This window comes from Desmodus rotundus, chromosome 2 (assembly GCF_022682495.2).
Source record: "Desmodus rotundus isolate HL8 chromosome 2, HLdesRot8A.1, whole genome shotgun sequence".
Classification (NCBI taxonomy): Eukaryota; Metazoa; Chordata; class Mammalia; order Chiroptera; family Phyllostomidae; genus Desmodus; species Desmodus rotundus.
In genome coordinates, this window is record NC_071388.1 from 177,753,620 (window position 1) to 177,769,745 (window position 16,126).

General features: G+C 43.7%; 1 protein-coding gene across 7 annotated transcripts in view; it reads right to left on the reverse strand.

Moving 5' to 3' along the window:
* HECW2 (HECT, C2 and WW domain containing E3 ubiquitin protein ligase 2) overlaps window positions 1-16,126 on the reverse strand; it is a 352,275-nt gene that overhangs the window by 121,646 nt on the left and 214,503 nt on the right. For 6 of the 7 annotated variants that reach the window (XR_008426201.1, XR_008426199.1, XR_008426200.1 and 3 more), the window contains exons 6-10: window positions 13,984-14,153; window positions 11,326-11,468; window positions 6,601-6,701; window positions 4,834-6,198; window positions 3,503-3,598 (exon numbers count right to left, since the gene is read on the reverse strand). Coding sequence is in view for 4 of the 7 variants with exons in the window: in XM_053918895.2 (XP_053774870.1) it covers window positions 3,503-3,598; window positions 4,834-6,198; window positions 6,601-6,701; window positions 11,326-11,468; window positions 13,984-14,153 (1,875 nt within the window). In the remaining 3 variants the exon portion in view is untranslated. The remainder of the gene's footprint in view (window positions 1-3,502; window positions 3,599-4,833; window positions 6,199-6,600; window positions 6,702-11,325; window positions 11,469-13,983; window positions 14,154-16,126) is intronic. The other variant, XM_053918897.2, reaches the window with a different exon arrangement.

The following is a 16,126-nucleotide window of genomic DNA, read 5'->3' on the forward strand; positions in this document are numbered from 1 at the left end:
CAAGACCTGGAGCTTTCTTCTCTTCTACGAATCAACAGAATGTTTCTCAACAAGTGGCTGAAGTTACACAGCCCACAAGGTCCCCGAACAAGGTCTGCAGCCTGAAGCAACAGGAAGATTTTGAGAACCAAGCGGGAGATCATCATTGCTGCTAAACGATCTTTGTACTAAGTCCAACATCTGTTCCTGGACCCTAAGATAGGAGAAATAAGATGGGAAGAAGAAGCAAAGAAACAAGGAAAACTGCTTTACATAAAAAGAGATCAAACAGGTGTTCAGAGACTACGCTATGAACAGCTATGCAAACTACTGTGGGATCAGATGTTGGACTGAAACTGCACAGCAGAAGGACCTCACTTCACTGTGTATCTTCAGAGAGAAGCCTAAGTTTGCTGGGGTTTTCTCACCAAATAAGGTAAACGAACAACAATACTAATAAGGAGAAAGAATCAAGAATGGAGGGCGTCACAGGCCAAGGTACAAAGCATCAGTCAGTCGCCTGGCCTGTGGGTCTGGAGAGAGTGGCCTGTGCAGAGAGGAAAAGGCGCGTCTGAGTATGACACAGACGCTTAGCACAGCAACCTGCTGGGCCACGAGACAGTCGCTCATATTCCCCCAGTGACCACTTCTCTTACCCTTGAGGGTACTCCTGGGGGAGGGTCCTGCTGAGGAAACTTAAACCAGAAGAAGAGAAAGTACTTTTTGAACCTTCTTGCCGCCACTGCCGCTGACCGAATTTTCAAAATGTATACTCATCCACCCCCACCACATTCCCTTCCCCTCAAATCTCACATCAGAATACTTGAGAGGGGAGAAGGAATGGGAGCCTCTTGCTCAACCTTTACTAGTATGGGGTCCTAAACAAGTTACTGGTTTATCTGGGCTTCCATTTCTCCATCTATAAAATAACAGAATCAGATTAGCTGATTTACACCAACCCATTGGTCTACAAATTACAGATAACACCTGCTTGCCCTACCTCACAAAACTGTTACAAAGAATTTGAAGGAAAAAAAGGAAAGCATACAAAAGTACTAGGTTGAAGTATTACAATTAATAGTGTTAAAAGTATGACTGTTACCCTTAAAATAATTCAGCCAGGCCATTTAAGAGATGGACCAACCTGCACACTCCAACCATCTGCCCCTCAGCTGGGCCTCCTGGGAGACACTGTGTGAACTCAGGAGGCATAAGGCAGAGCAGAACATGGAATCCCACAGCCCTGAGTCAGAGGCACGGCCAGAGGCAGAGGCAGAGCTGCCCAGCGAGAAAACGAAGGCAGAGGACTACCTTGTGCTGGGGACAGACAACTAGCAGGGGCAGCCAAGGGATTAAACAGACTATCAGAAGGAGGAGACAGGCCAGGAATAGGAGGGAACAAAGCAGTGTGGGGACAGAGTTGGACAGTAATCAACTTTGCTCAGAACACAATCTGTAGCCTATCCAATATAATATAAATTGCCCATTCACTTTTGCAAGTTCCATAAGAGGAAATAGCTCTTAAGAATTTTCCTCCTGCCCTGGCCGGTGTGGCTCAGTTGGTTGGAGCGTTGTCCGGTACGCCAAAGGGTTGGGGGTTCAATCCCTGGTTAGGGCACATACCTAAGTTGTAGGTTCATTTCCCAGCTGGGGCATGTATGGAAGGCAACCAATTTCTCTCTAAAATCAATAAACATATTTCTTAAAAGAATTTTCCGCCTGTTCATCAGTCACTCATTAAATTGGATATACTATTACATTGTCTTTTTACTTTTGAATATATCAGCATATTAAAATGAATTACCAACTACTTATATTTTTAAAATCCTGAAGCGTGTTCTGTGATGAAAATATCAGTGTTTAAGCAAATGCATTGAAATATCACAAACAGTGGTCGTAATCTCAGCAGGAAAGAACCTATCTTTATAAAATACAACCTGGAAACCAAAATCATGGGCCAACAAAAATCAGAGCAATTGGAGGCGACCAAGGGGAGGTCATCTACCCACACACGGATGCAATGTTCTGCCTCTGCTCCACCCCTGTAACTCTATTGACTCACTATTAAACCACATCTGCATATAAACAACACTCGGAATTCTCTCCTGCTGTTCCTAATGCTTTTTTCTACAATTACATCTAAATATCTCCCAGGAATGTTTTTTTTTTCTGCCTCTATTCTTTTCTCCAAGGGTAAACAATAAGGAAGTTATTTTCACCTACTCGCTTACAACGACACAATGATTAATCTCTTGGTTGATTTTTTTTAAAAGGTTTATTTATTTTTAGAGAGAGAGGAAGGGAGGGAGAAAGAGAGGGAGAGAAACGTCGATCAGCTGCCTCTCACATGCGCCTCCAATGAGGAGCAAACCCACAACTTTGGCACGTGCCCTGACAGGGAATTGAGCTGGCAACCTTTTGCTTTGCAGGATGACACCCAACTGGCTGAGTTACACCAGCCAGGGCTGTTGGTTGATTTTGAAAAACTGCTTAAAGTACATGTTTCCTATGAGTAACCACCCTTCGTTACCCAAGTACATGAACAAGGGATCTGTGCACAACAGAACTTCCAAAGGACCGAGCCAATATTTTGGCACATTGTCCATTCTGCTTTTCTGTGGCACTCACCAACACTCACCACTCAGCATTTAAGCCCTTTAAATGCAAACTCCCCTGGGCCCATCATGTCCCACCATTAAAATACAGCAGGCCAAGGGCATTGGCCTCTTGCCAGGATCACATATAAGATGAATAAAGAGAGAGCGAATAAGAAGGGAAAGCAGTAAGATAGAAAAATGTATTTTCCAATATGTTCCTGAAAGCAGTATTCATCACAATGCCATCAAGAGCAATATTGTTTTCAGGGAGTCTAGAAGCTAGAATAGTGTTAAGCTTTGACTGGCCAAGGGCATCACTCAGACCTCTGCATGCAGGTTGTGCAACTACTTCCCAGCATCCCTACCCTCAACCATCTCTCCTGTGTTACATAGTTCTTCAGAGTGAAAGAAGTGAAATATCTTTCAAATCCTCAAGTAACTGCCATGTCCCAAATAAATGGTTATTAATTAGTAACACTTCTCTATATATGAAAAACCCCCAGAACCTACACTTAATGACTTCAAATGTTGTACGTGAATAAAAAGCAGTATATTACCTACAGTAAGACTTTTTCTAAGAGATGGTACCAATTTGTCTACTAACTGAAAATTTATGCCACCATTGGGAATCATTAAAAAAATTATTATACACCCAACTGTCTAAAATACCTGGATCTCTTTCCCTGATTACACTATTTACTCCACGGCACCACAGTATTTACGTCCCCCCCACTGCCCTTCCATGCAACAGAACATAACCGGACAGGAGTCACCAGCCTAGAATTTCCCGACTACATCTGCTGGGTCAGGTGGCAGCCCCCAGATCCCTTCCTCTAGGGGGCCGGCACCCATCTTTTAGGTCCCGTGGGTCCCGTCACCCTTGCACCCTCTGATCAAGGTGAGCCCTTCAGTGAACAAGTCCTCACTTGGTGGGAGAGCCTCGTCCACCCTCTGGTACCGGCTAACATCCTGGCGCACTGAGGGCAGCGACCGCAGGGGCTGGTGGCCATCGGTTTGAGAACCTAGGATTAAAGGTAAAATGTTACCCAGGCGTTGTTCTCCCCTTCAGTGTCCAAACAGTCTCAAACAGATTAACACCTGAAACTAATATACAATTGTACTACTGTATGCCAACTATGCTGTAATAAAAACTTTTTTAAAAACCTAACATAAATCATGGGGCCGGTCTCTTTTCTCTCAAGTGTCATTTCCCACATGAAGACCCAGAAACCAAAGAAAACAGGAGAGGAAGACTTTGTCAGAAAAGGGCATCCTGGAGAGATTTCCGCCCACCCCATCTGCCCCACCCCGCCCCCGCCTTTTCCCTCCCTGGCCCCTGTCCTGGTCACACACTAGTGCTTTAGGGTCACTTCACGTGTGGCCACAAGACGATGAAGGAAACCAAACAAAATAAAACAGAAGAGGAAGAAAAGAAGGGGCATACATACTTTAGGTAGAAAAATAAGTTACAGAATAAGAAAAGTATTCCTATTTCTAAGCCTACTCTATTTAGGCATATGAAATTATCCTTACACTTTTTGATGGATCTATAATAGAACATTTTAAAGGAATCATTCTACTCAGCCACATTCATTGAGATACAGTAGAATTTTTGTGTAAGTCTACATCCTAAGACATTCACACAGAAAGCAAAAATAGGACTTTTGATGCAAAGCCCTTATTACTTTCTCTTCGGAAAGGTTTATGCGAGAAGGTGTGACTTCTGCAGATTACACTAATGCTGAAGTTGCTAGCCTGTCTGATTTTTGTATCTACAAACCCAGGTCCCACTAGTGATTCATTATTTAAATTTGTTTGTGTTTTCACACTGCCCAGGCAAGGGGGTTCGGCCCTGGGAACCTGGATGCCTTACTTCTGCAGGCACACGCTCAGGTCTCTCCTGAGCCTCTGCCCTCGGGCATCGGGGCCCCCCAGGCCCATGTGCACAGGAGTGCTGCCCTGCCCCCAACCCCACTCCACAGGCCATCTTCCTGGGGACAGCAGGTCCCCCACTGTATTCCTGATGTGGAACCTTAAGATTCATTACTGAAGTCTAAAGACTTACTCAACAGGCCTCTTATCTCAGCATTAGAAGATCCATTGAAAAATAAAAGTAAAAACTAACCATTGAACACCAAGGTGAAGAATTCAGGTAATAGTCGACCTGCAGTATAATTTACACTAGGAACAAAACCACAAGACTTGTCTCTGAGCGGGTATGCTTGAGCGAAGAGCCATGCTGTCCTCTACATCCTACCTCCAGTAGCGCCCTCCTCCTGGGCAGTGGCCCCTTCACAAGCCCCCTGGGCATCCCCCGCATCACCCTCTTCTGGAGGCTGGCTCTCAGCAGCGGCAGCAGCAGAAGCAGTGGCAGCTCCCTCTAGGCTGCCCCTCCGCTGCCAGACCTCCCCGACCTCATCCTGGTCAGGTAAAGTGGCCGATTCTGCCCCTGGTCCTTCCTCCTCTCCACTGGGCACCTGCACCACAGGTAGAGAGCCAGGAGTGCATATGGAATCCGGTGACCCTTCGGCCGGGCCACTGCTGGTGGGTTCTGCTGCACAGGCTGCATCTTCCTCCTCCTGAGAAGAAAAGGCTGGGGTTTCCGGAAACCGCGCACTCTCAAGAGATGAGCACCGTGTCTCCACCGAGGACAGCTGCGTGGTAACGCTCTCATTGCAGGAGCTGTCAGCACCTTCCAGGTCACTCTCTCCCTCGGGCCTGGTGCTGGCCTCACTCACACTCTCTGTCCTGGCAGGGTCGCTGGGCTCTGTTTCAGAGGACACCTGGGAAGGCTCAGACGCCTGATCAAGGGACTCTGTCTCACTGGTGGCTCTCCGACTTCCTCCCGATGCGTCAGAGGTCGCTGTGTCTGCCCCACTCACGGGCTGATCTACCGCTTGAGAGCCACACAATTCCGTGCTGCCTTGGTCAGCACTGGGTTGAGACTCTGGGCCATTTTCACTTCCATCTGGGACGGGGCCAGAGAGGGAGGAGTTCTCTGCAAGCTTTGGAAGATTTTCCGGCTTCTCCTCCAAGGAAGCAGCATCATTTGTGGAGGCTTCTTCAATCACCAAAGGGTTGTCTTCTAGCTTTGTCTGAGAAGTCAGGCTCGCGTCGTCAGTTCTGGATGCCCTGCTAAACATTATTAACCCTCCTTCCTCCTCCAAAGAGGATGGGTAACCCAGGTCCTGCTGGAGCTCATGGTCTTCTTCATCTGAGTCGATATGAAGCATCGCATTGAGTCTTGTGTCGGTGGGAAAACTACTCCTTAGTTTCGGAGAGGCTCCCACGGACCGCTCGGAGCAGGTAGCTGCGCTCGGCCTGGAATGACCGTTGTGTTCAATAGCATCTAAATAATCATTGAGTGAATCTTGACGTCCTCTGGAAGGGGAGGTCCTTGAAGAAGTAGAGGCTAAATCCTCTGTGTCTATTTCCAGAGTAGAGCTAGTCCTGAAAGAATGCTTGGGGGTCCCATCGGCACTGTCCTCAGAAACCGGCCCATTGGAGCACACGGGGCTGTCGTGCTGGCCCCCTGGCAGGTCCTCCTCATCAGAAGGGCTTCCCAGGTCTCCATTCACAGAATTGACCCCAAGTATTGTGCCAACAGCTTCTGGAGAAGCATCTGAAGGAGAAAACAGCAGTTATAAAAATGAATGAACTTTGAACACCCTATTCCTTTGCCACCGTCAGTTCGAATAATCAGTCATCCCCCTGATCTCTTTCCAGTCTCACCGACTACTCACTACTAACAAGCACACTGCCAGTCACTCCCTCATATGAGGTATATGCGCTCACTACTGCTGGAAATCCCCCAGCCCAGTTTCCACGTGCAGGTATGAACCTAAGAGATATTTTTGATAAACAGGCTTTCATCTCTGCTTGAAAAACTTCAGCAGGTAACCATTGGATAGCTATTTTATTTTCAGGGCAGGACACAAATTCGATTCTATTCAAATGCAGGCTGAAAACTGAGTACGATTTAACAGGTTTTCCCTATAGGGATGCATTCATGCCAGTATCTCACCTTCATGCACAGAAGATGTAACCTCTACTTTAAACTGCAGGTACCCACTCACATGGTCAGCGGGGAGTCTCCTGCCAAGGTTGTAGCTGAGCATTTGATCACTGCAAGAGGAGAAATGGTTCTTTCATCCTTATACACTGGTGTCCGCCTTTGTCTTCTTCCCACAGACCTCCCCCCCGCCCCGTCCCATATATTTCTCTTAAAACTTTCAGACTCATAAGAAAATAAAAGGCTCAAAGGCATGTTACAGTCCAATGTAATATTCATTCGCACAAGTGAATATTCATAAACCCAGTGATAAAAGGAAATCTTGTCAGGAGGAAAATTATTAGTAAAAGCAACATACTGTTATTATTTTTTAAAGTGCACTGATTTGTTCTCTCACTGTTAAGGGTGAACAGGGAAAGGACATTTTGAAAGTCATCAAGGAGCTGTGAAAGGCCTAAAATTGTGGATGCTTTGGGACTCAGGTGTGAAATACAGTGGGCCTGGTTCCTTAGTAATGAGTACGATAGGGAGCTGGTTCTAAAAGGACCACCCAGGTGAGGGTGTCACAAGTTACTGCCGAGGGCATCAAGCTGCTGCATTCTGAAGAGTGGGGGCCAGGAGTTAGGAGAGAGCAGCCCAAGGACAGGCCACGCCCCCCCCTGCGGCTCCAGCTGTATAAAGGGTAGGGGGCCACTGAGCCTCCCCTTCATCACCTGGAAAGTAAAGGGGCTGCAGCTGGCGGCCCTCACTGTAGGAGCACCTGGTCATCACCCATTCTCAGAGTAGCATGTGTGTGATACTGATGGGACAGTTGGAGAAACTAGATGTGCCATCTTGTCATACTTGGAGGCATGCCGAAGGGGACCTCAAGTGGGCCTGCCCGCTTTCTGCCCACCTGGCCCCTGGCTCATGCTACCAGCCTCCACAAAGATGAAGTTGTCCATCTTTTCAATTCCGTGTTTATTTATCAAAGACAAATGCAGTCACGTCACGTCTTTGTATGTAAGCAACTTTCATTCTGAATGTGATTTACATTTAATTAAGGGCAACAACCAAAGGCATAGGACCAAATCACCCCATCTCTGCTCTCACACTGCCCTCTCGTGGCAACTTCAGGAGGAGAACACAATGCTTCTACCTATTTGCACTGCAGTTGAGGTTAGAGGTTCTAGTCAGCTGATTAGTATTAACCTGCATAATTATTTGTGCTTCTCCACCTCCTCAATTCTAAATAGATGTCATCCGTTTAAAAGAATGTATGCTAATGTAAAATCCCAGCTCAGCTCTTATGAATTTCTTTGACTTCATAGCAAGAATTTCATAGAGCAATAAAATTATATCCTTTACCATTTTGTTTTCCTTCCCTAAAAAACATCGCAATATTTTTTCTGGATTGATGCTTTTTAAAATACTGTTGCCTCCCCAAAAGGAGTGCTTATTGTGTGTCACTCAAACTCTGCTACAGAATTTTCATGCATCATCCCTTTGAGTCCTCCTAGCAAAGCAAGAGGGAGGTGGGCAGCCAGCCCTGTTTGCTAGAGGGGCGAAGGAGGAATGGGTAACTTGCCCAAGGCCAGACCACTATGCAGTAACAGAACCAGCATTAGAACAGGGATTTATCTGACACAGAGCCCCTGCTCTGCTGTCACCACATCAGTCTTATTTTAAACACAATCTCAGTGACTCTGCACTGCTACTAGTAACATGCGTCTTAACGACACATATTTACTCATGGCTCACCCCAATGTGACTGCCGTCATAATGCTTTTCCTACTTAACGTAGTATTTAAAATTCTTTTTCTGTAAAGGGACATGTAGGCATTTGTAACTATTAGACATTACAGGTATGTTAAATGCTTCTACATTAGAGTGCTCAAATGACATTTTATAATGGCCACAATCTGCATAACAGCAGGGGTGCCTTTACCCCTATCTTCCCAACACTTACACAGGGCCTGACACTGCGGAGAATCCGCCTCCGCCCACTAAGGCCCGGGCCCAGCGGCAAATTACACGGACCTGCTACAGCATTGTGGTTCCTCACCCATCTCTGAGGACATGCAGTCCTGGGATAATAAAATCTTCCTGTGTTCGTTAAAACTAAGTTGACTCCTCTGCGCTGGCCATTAAAAGTGTCGACCATGAACACTTACAAAGTGATGAATTTTAACCAGGAAATCAACGCTGAGTAGGAATTGTAAGGGAAGAACTGCATCCATCTGTTTTGCTCACTGTGATATCCACAGTACCCAACACACACAGTGCTAAACATTTAGGAGACACTATTTATGTACACACACATACTCCCATACACACATTTGTTGAATAAACTCATTAACAAATGAGACTCTTTACTTGGAAAAAGTAATTTTAACAGGTGCTGGCACTGTTTATTAGCCAAACTGACAAGTTACTCAATTCAGTTATTCAGCCCACAAACACAGGAAATCCTCTGTACTGAGAGGTTCTGAGTCAAGGGTTTCGTCCTCTGGGGGGTGCCTGTCTGGGGATTCACTTGCTTTCTTGTTCTTACCAAGTCTCATCTGACTCATCCTGCCTCTTGTTGTGATACATGATTATGAACAATATATTATATATTATTATGATGTATAATTAGAAAGAATAAGTGCCAAAGAACTCTCGCTATCTGACTGAGACATTTCTCGCTAACGTAATCAGAGCAATTAACAAAGCATGGGAAAGTGAGGTGCTTTTGGACAGAATGCGGGCCTCTCTGAAAAATGCCAGACTCAAACAAATGCTCTCACAGTAGTGAAGAGTTCTAGCTCACCCTGGCAAACCTCAGCTATTTCAGATACTTTCAGTCTACCAAACACATAAGAATGAAAACCCAGCATTTTCCAGGATGTATCAATTACTAGATGGACTGCAATAATCAGGTCACACACACATGTTCTGATGCTAAGATCTGATCTACTGATACGCAGTATGTTTCATTCTTACTTAATAGAGCAAACCCTAAGTATCTGCATCAGGCAGTGCTTTTCATGTGCATACAAAGGAATACTTCATAACTCTAATATTTTATGAATTCATGCCGGACTTCTCTCCAGTACGCGTGGGCACGGTCACTGGCCATTTTCCAGGTGTCCAGTTCTTCAAAGGACTAAATGAAAAAGCCCACAAGTCAACAACAATTTCAAATACTGACAAGGTTTTATTTTTCCTTGATCATTCTTACTGGCATACATAAATTGACACTTCTGCCAAGTGTCACTTTTTATTATGTAAGTTATATCATTGTATAAATTAAATAGCAGCGACATTTCCCATAGTTAATTCTCACTTTCTGTAATCTTTCACTTTCCATAAATCCTAAAAATATTTTTAAAAGCTTTCCAAAGTACATTATCTCCTCTAGAAGCAATAATTATTATGCTTAAAGATAATTGGATTTCCCGGCTTGGGTCAGATAAGCCAGGCTCCTGAAATTTCGGTACAACATTTATACTTCACGTGGGCTGACTCACCCACAAACTCTATTGCCTCTGATGGCCAGAGAGTTCGAATCCATTAGAATCTCATAGTTTCAGATTTTTAAGGGATCTTAGAGACGATCTGGTCTAAATGCTTTATTTTTCAGATGAGAAAAATGACACCCAAGGAAACTGTGACATGCCGACAGAGCTGATCAGCTGCAGAGTGAAAGGGGGCGGGCACCCTTCCGCAGCTGGCTAGAGTGGCCTGCCGGTCCTGCCGGTCCTGACGGTGTCGCAGAGAAGCCCAGATTCTAGCGCAAGCTGATCTGAACTCCAGTCCCAGCGCCACCACTTGCTGGTTAGCCTCCAATTCCTCGTCTCTGAAATGGGTGTAACTCCATTCTTTACCCCCCAGAGTTGTGGAGAAGGTTAGGAGAGCTACTGAGTGTACTGAACTCAACCCCTGACACAGAGCGAGCTCTCGGCATCTTTTCTGTTTACTGCTACCACTGCTACAACTGCTGTGACGACCAGTGTTGTTATTACTGATCCTGCCGCCACGACCGCTATTACTGCTGCTGCTGCTGCTGCTACTCCCCGCCCCCTCCTACTACAACCACCTCCGCATGTCCTAATGTTCTCTGACTCGAAAAAGATTCCAGAGCTACGCCCCTCGGTGCTACCTCAGAGCACTGGTGTAACAGAGTTTTCTGGTACTTACCATATAAAAATAAATAGACCATTTATAATAAGGGATGGAGGCATGTTATAATTTCTTAACTACTTTTTCCACAACTTAAAAAAGGCTCTCAGATGGAAAAAAGTAAATTTTACTTGCCTGAATGAATGTATATATCTAGGAGTTCTACCATCATACCTCCTTGGAGCTTAGGTCTTGTTTTAAATGGCCCTGAAACATGGCAGGTGTTGTTTCTCAGGAACAACAAGTTCTCTGGATGGAATCAACCCGGATAAGGGAGGTGTCGCCCCACTCTAGGATTCTGATCTAGTGAGCAGCACTTAGAGCAAAAACAATTGAGCACTACGATATTGGATGCCAGACTGCTAACGGCAGGTACATCTTGGAAAAGACAGATACCCCCCCCCAAAATGGTGCATAATTAAAGTGTTTTTTTGTCCTACCCATTTTAATGTACGCACATTTTCATTTTTAAAAGAAATATGTCATCACTTCTCATCGGTAAGAAAAGCCGCAGGGCTGAAAATAAGAGGATCATTTCAGCTGCTTCTGCACAAACTAATCCCCCAAAGACCCCAACACGCGAGGGCTGGTTACCCGATGGCCTGCCGCTCCAGCAGCCTCTGGACCGGAATGGTCAGTTTCCCCAGAAAACGCTTGATGATAGGACGGCTCTTGGCAAATTTGTCTTTAATTTCAATTTCTAAGACATCAGTGAGAAGTGCAAAAAAGGAATATTTCTGAAAACAGATAACAGGTTGATTTTAAAAAGGCAAATACGAAATGGTATCACTTATATGACAGAAAACGGTACCTCAAATCCTAATGACAGAGTCTGCACGGCTAGAAATACCTGCGGCTACTGTCAGTCCTCCCTTCACTCGTAATCATGAACATTCGCAAGGGTTAAGGAGCAGCAGTTACGGATCTGCACGACCAAGGAAGCCCCTCAGTCCTCCGCCCCTTCCCCGTCCCACAGTTTTAGGAGACGCTATCAGATATTAAACTGTGCACAATATAATTTTAGTACTCACCATGTTTATCTGAATTCTTTGACATTTAATACCCTGTTATAGAGTGGTTTAGAATTAAATGGTGCATTTGGTTAATGGCAATTTTAATTCCTTACCCCATGTTATTTAGAAGTTGCACAATATAGGTTTAAGTACCAATTCACTTAGTGGTTAAAGTGTTTTAGGAACATTTACAGAATACTATGGCTTCCTTGGTAAATAGGAAAATAAAAACAATATTTAAAGCCACACAGGGTCATTTCCTTTGAGACAGAAAAGTAAAAGTATGAGGTTAAGATAAGCTTTGTTGTTCTGTTTGAGAGTATCACTGGAGAAAATAAGATTGGAGATTAATGACGATATAAAATATGACTATATAAAGAGCTTTCCTCGTTTGGAAAATCTTTCACATACACTAGCTTCATGTCATCTTTACAATGATAAAATTTTCTTTTTAACATGATGCTCTCAGGAATCCACCCTGAATCACTTCGCACCTTCCCTGACAGTATCCAGGAAACGAGTGATGTGGCCAGTGCTGGCCAGTGTTCACACTTAGGCACCACTACGTTTATTTAGTCTTAACAAAGTTCTCCCAAGAGCCACGCAGTTTAGTAATCTGCTTAATGAAAAAAAAAGCACTTGCTTAGAATAAAAGAGCTGAGTTTAAGCATTACTTCTGCTTCTAAATAGTTACATTAACACTTCAAGCTTCTGTTTCTTAATCATAAAAATAGAGAGATGATAATCTCATCCCTTACATCCTCCCTCCCACCCCAACTGCCCCTTATCAGGCTCATACTAGTAGTGTGGTTAAGAATTTTATAAATATTAAATGTGAGGAAAATGAAGTTATTGCTGGTATCATTACTATATCCACGCTGTGCCTTCTAAGCTCTTATTGAGATAAATGTTATGTTTTCTAATGTGTTAAATTAAGTGGTACATCTTTAAAAGTGATTTACTATTTGAAGATACTAAGTATATACTAGTTTTTTGAACCAGTAATAAGAAAACATGCATTTATCTATTTCAATAACCATAAAAATTGCCCAGGAGAAACATCTGGCTGGGCTGGCAAATCTCAAATAGCTATATCTTTTCTCCGATTGGTTTTAGAGTCCCTGAGCGATCTCCCTCTCCAGTGAAATATTTCTATGACATTGTTAGAACTTGTTATTGTCATTAAATATTTAGGAAATGATTTAATCATTTTAATTATTTATACCAATAAACATTTATCCATAAACACTCTAGCTAGTATTTGATATGTGTCTTGGGTCCCAAAGAAATGGCGGAAGAGCTCGTGTTTTGCTCCCTAGATGAGAAACGATGTCTCTCTGTTCATCCTTTGACTCTCCCTAGTTCTGTGAGAAGACCCTTTGTCTGATTTCACTGACGCGGTGCCCTACATTGGCCGGCAGCATAATGCCGTGTGACGAGGTCTAAAGTGCCGTCCACACAATCTGGCCTCACTCAAGATGACAATTCTTTGAATGGCTCGTGAAATCCAGAAATTCAAAAAACATTTACCAAAGCCTGCAGGCAGAGAAATTTGTTTAATTTGTACTGAATATATGCTGGAACAAAATATCAAAATTTTGAAAAAATGGAATCATCATCACAGATTTTTCCTTCTGCCTCAAGGTCCAACGTGACTCTGAAAGGCATTGTTACTGAGCCAGTCCTTACCTCAAAATTTAATACTTCGTTCTCACTTTGTTGCATTGATTTTGACTTTTAAAAAAATATATTGCATGTGCTCACTTCAGCAGAACATACGCAAAAAAATATATTGCATTAAAGTACAGGGCCTGGCACAAATAATGCCTCTTTCTTATTGCAAAATCTTTTATTTCATGATCATAATCATGTAATTCTGTAACAGAACAATATCACATGAACTTTTAAGCACACCATATGACATTTTAGGTGAAATGTTCACATTAAAACTATAAATTATTACATCCATATTATTACCCTACCAACCACACTCAAGCAGGCCTCACTTGTGCCGGACCCTGTATTCGACTTTTGAATCTTTTAGCATCTTTGAAATCGTGTACCTGAGGTGAGTGCCTCACATGCCTTATCCTGGACCCAGCCCTGGCTGGAAGGGAGTACCTCATTCTCACTGTGCCCTCTTTCTAAGAGATCCTGTAGACACCTCGACCATCTTGTCCACACCCAAACTCAGCTCAACGATAACTGTCACATACAAGACCCCTGAGGATCACCTTACCTCTCGGTGCCAAATTGGATTAGTGGTGTTACTGATGATAGTAGACCTTCTCTCCTGCCCATGGTGGGCACACGTGGGAAAACTGCTCTTCTTGCCAGGCTGAATGGACATCTTAAGGTAAGGGTCCGGATTGAAGAACATCCCTTTCTTTAGCCCAACAGCTCTTAGATCTTTAGAGAGAGAGAAAGACCGAAAGGAGGGGGAGAAGGAAGAGAGGAAAAGGGACAGAAGGACAGACAACTCAATAACAATTTGTTCTTAAATAATCATACAGAAGGCTCTCGACAGGACCTATTTGGTAAGACACTAACGAAGGTTTTCACACTACAGTTGCTCATATAAGCGAGGACAAACGGGTTAGGACTAACTCCAGCAGAGGGGCTTCCTAACGGGCTACGAAAAGGAAACCCAATGTTTACATCTTACACACCTACACTGACTTGGGAACCGTTTTGATTCTAACATGCATGTGGTTTGGGAACCAGCATTTCAAACAGTATCTTGAGAGAAATCCTTAGTCAAAATTTGTTTTTTAAAAAACCAATAGTTTCCTTCACGAGGGAAAAATGAATCTTCTACATACATACGTGAAATGCACTGATCCAAGTTTGATTGGGGATGACACTTAGAGCACACATCCAGTTACACCCCATGTAAAGTGCCACATCTATTCCACAAGTGCCGTGAACGTTAGGAAGAAACAGGGGCCAGAGATGTTTCTGAAAACTGAATGCTCCCTGCTGTATTAAGTAGTTGGGAGGTTACGTTTTCGATAACCTAATTAACTTAAATATTTGATGAATGTCCTATAACTCATCTTAGATTCACCAGCTGTTATTTCACACTCTATGAGTTGCTAAACGTTCTGGCTGAAGTCTGATTAGTGGAGAGATTTTTCTTTCAATGGCTGAGCTAAGGGATACAAAAACGTCAGGAAACAAAGCTGGCTTGCCTGAGTCTCCAACACTCTTCTGAGAATATCGGTTTGAATAAGGTCGGCCTGAGAGCCAAGTGCTCTTGAAAGCTTCTGGAAGAACAGACTATTTCTGTAACTATGCAGTTATGCTCAGTCTGGGGCGGTCCTGACCACTGATTCAGAGAGAAATTCTGCAGGTGGCCTATGAACCTTCAAAGACCTTTGGATTACCCAGATCGGCTGAGGAGGAGACCCTGAAGAGAGACCCTAAATTACAGGAGGTCACCAGGGTCATCCTACTTATTCTCATTTATGATACACAAAGTCTTTTTAGAAGGACAGAACTGGCCCGGGGTTGCCCATAGAACCGTATGTCCAGGGACTGCTCCCTGGAAGAGGTTCGCCTCCTCATCTAGGCCGACAAGAACTACTCGTGGCCTAGACATCTGTGGAATGAAAACAGAACAGCAGTGCCTCATGATGCACAACTGGCAGTAGAGGGAGGCAGTCTGGTATGTTGGTGAAGATTAAAAAACTCAGCCAAGAGCACGTTTATCTTAAGAGCACCGGTGAAACAACGAAATCTTTGATCTGATAACCGGAGGGAGAGGGAAAGACAAGTAAATAATTAGACAGGCACTTCAGAGAAACCGCTGTAATCTCATTAGCCTTATAGTTCCCATCCCTGGCACTTCCTAATGTGTTTGCATTTTATTATCAATTTAATAATGCTACAGTTTTCACTTGGCTTTATTTAGCATAAAATGGCCTTGAGAGAAAAATGCAATTTACATACTTACTTTCATACCTTTCTTGATTATGCTCACCTCAGACTCAAGCACAGAAGAATGATATTCTTTACACAGTAAATCTACTTCTAAACAAGGGGTTTCTTTGCAGTAAATGAGGAATAACATGTACAGAAATGGCTGCCACAAAGTCTGCCAGAGCTAAATTATTCATGCAAAACATTCCTTTGAACACAAAGAATTCCACCAGAAGATTAAGTACTGTGGTAAAAGAAGTCACTGTTAACCCTCATACCAACTTTTCCACTGGGGACCCTGTACAAATAAATCCTCATTAAGAAATGCAATAAACTACCAATTATGTGTAGTCTCATTATTCGGCTCTCTTTAGCCTTCTCATTTCTGCTTTTTTCTTTCTTTTATTGCTCATAAATATCCGCATCACCTAATAGACCAGTGAAGGACTCAAAGTCACAAA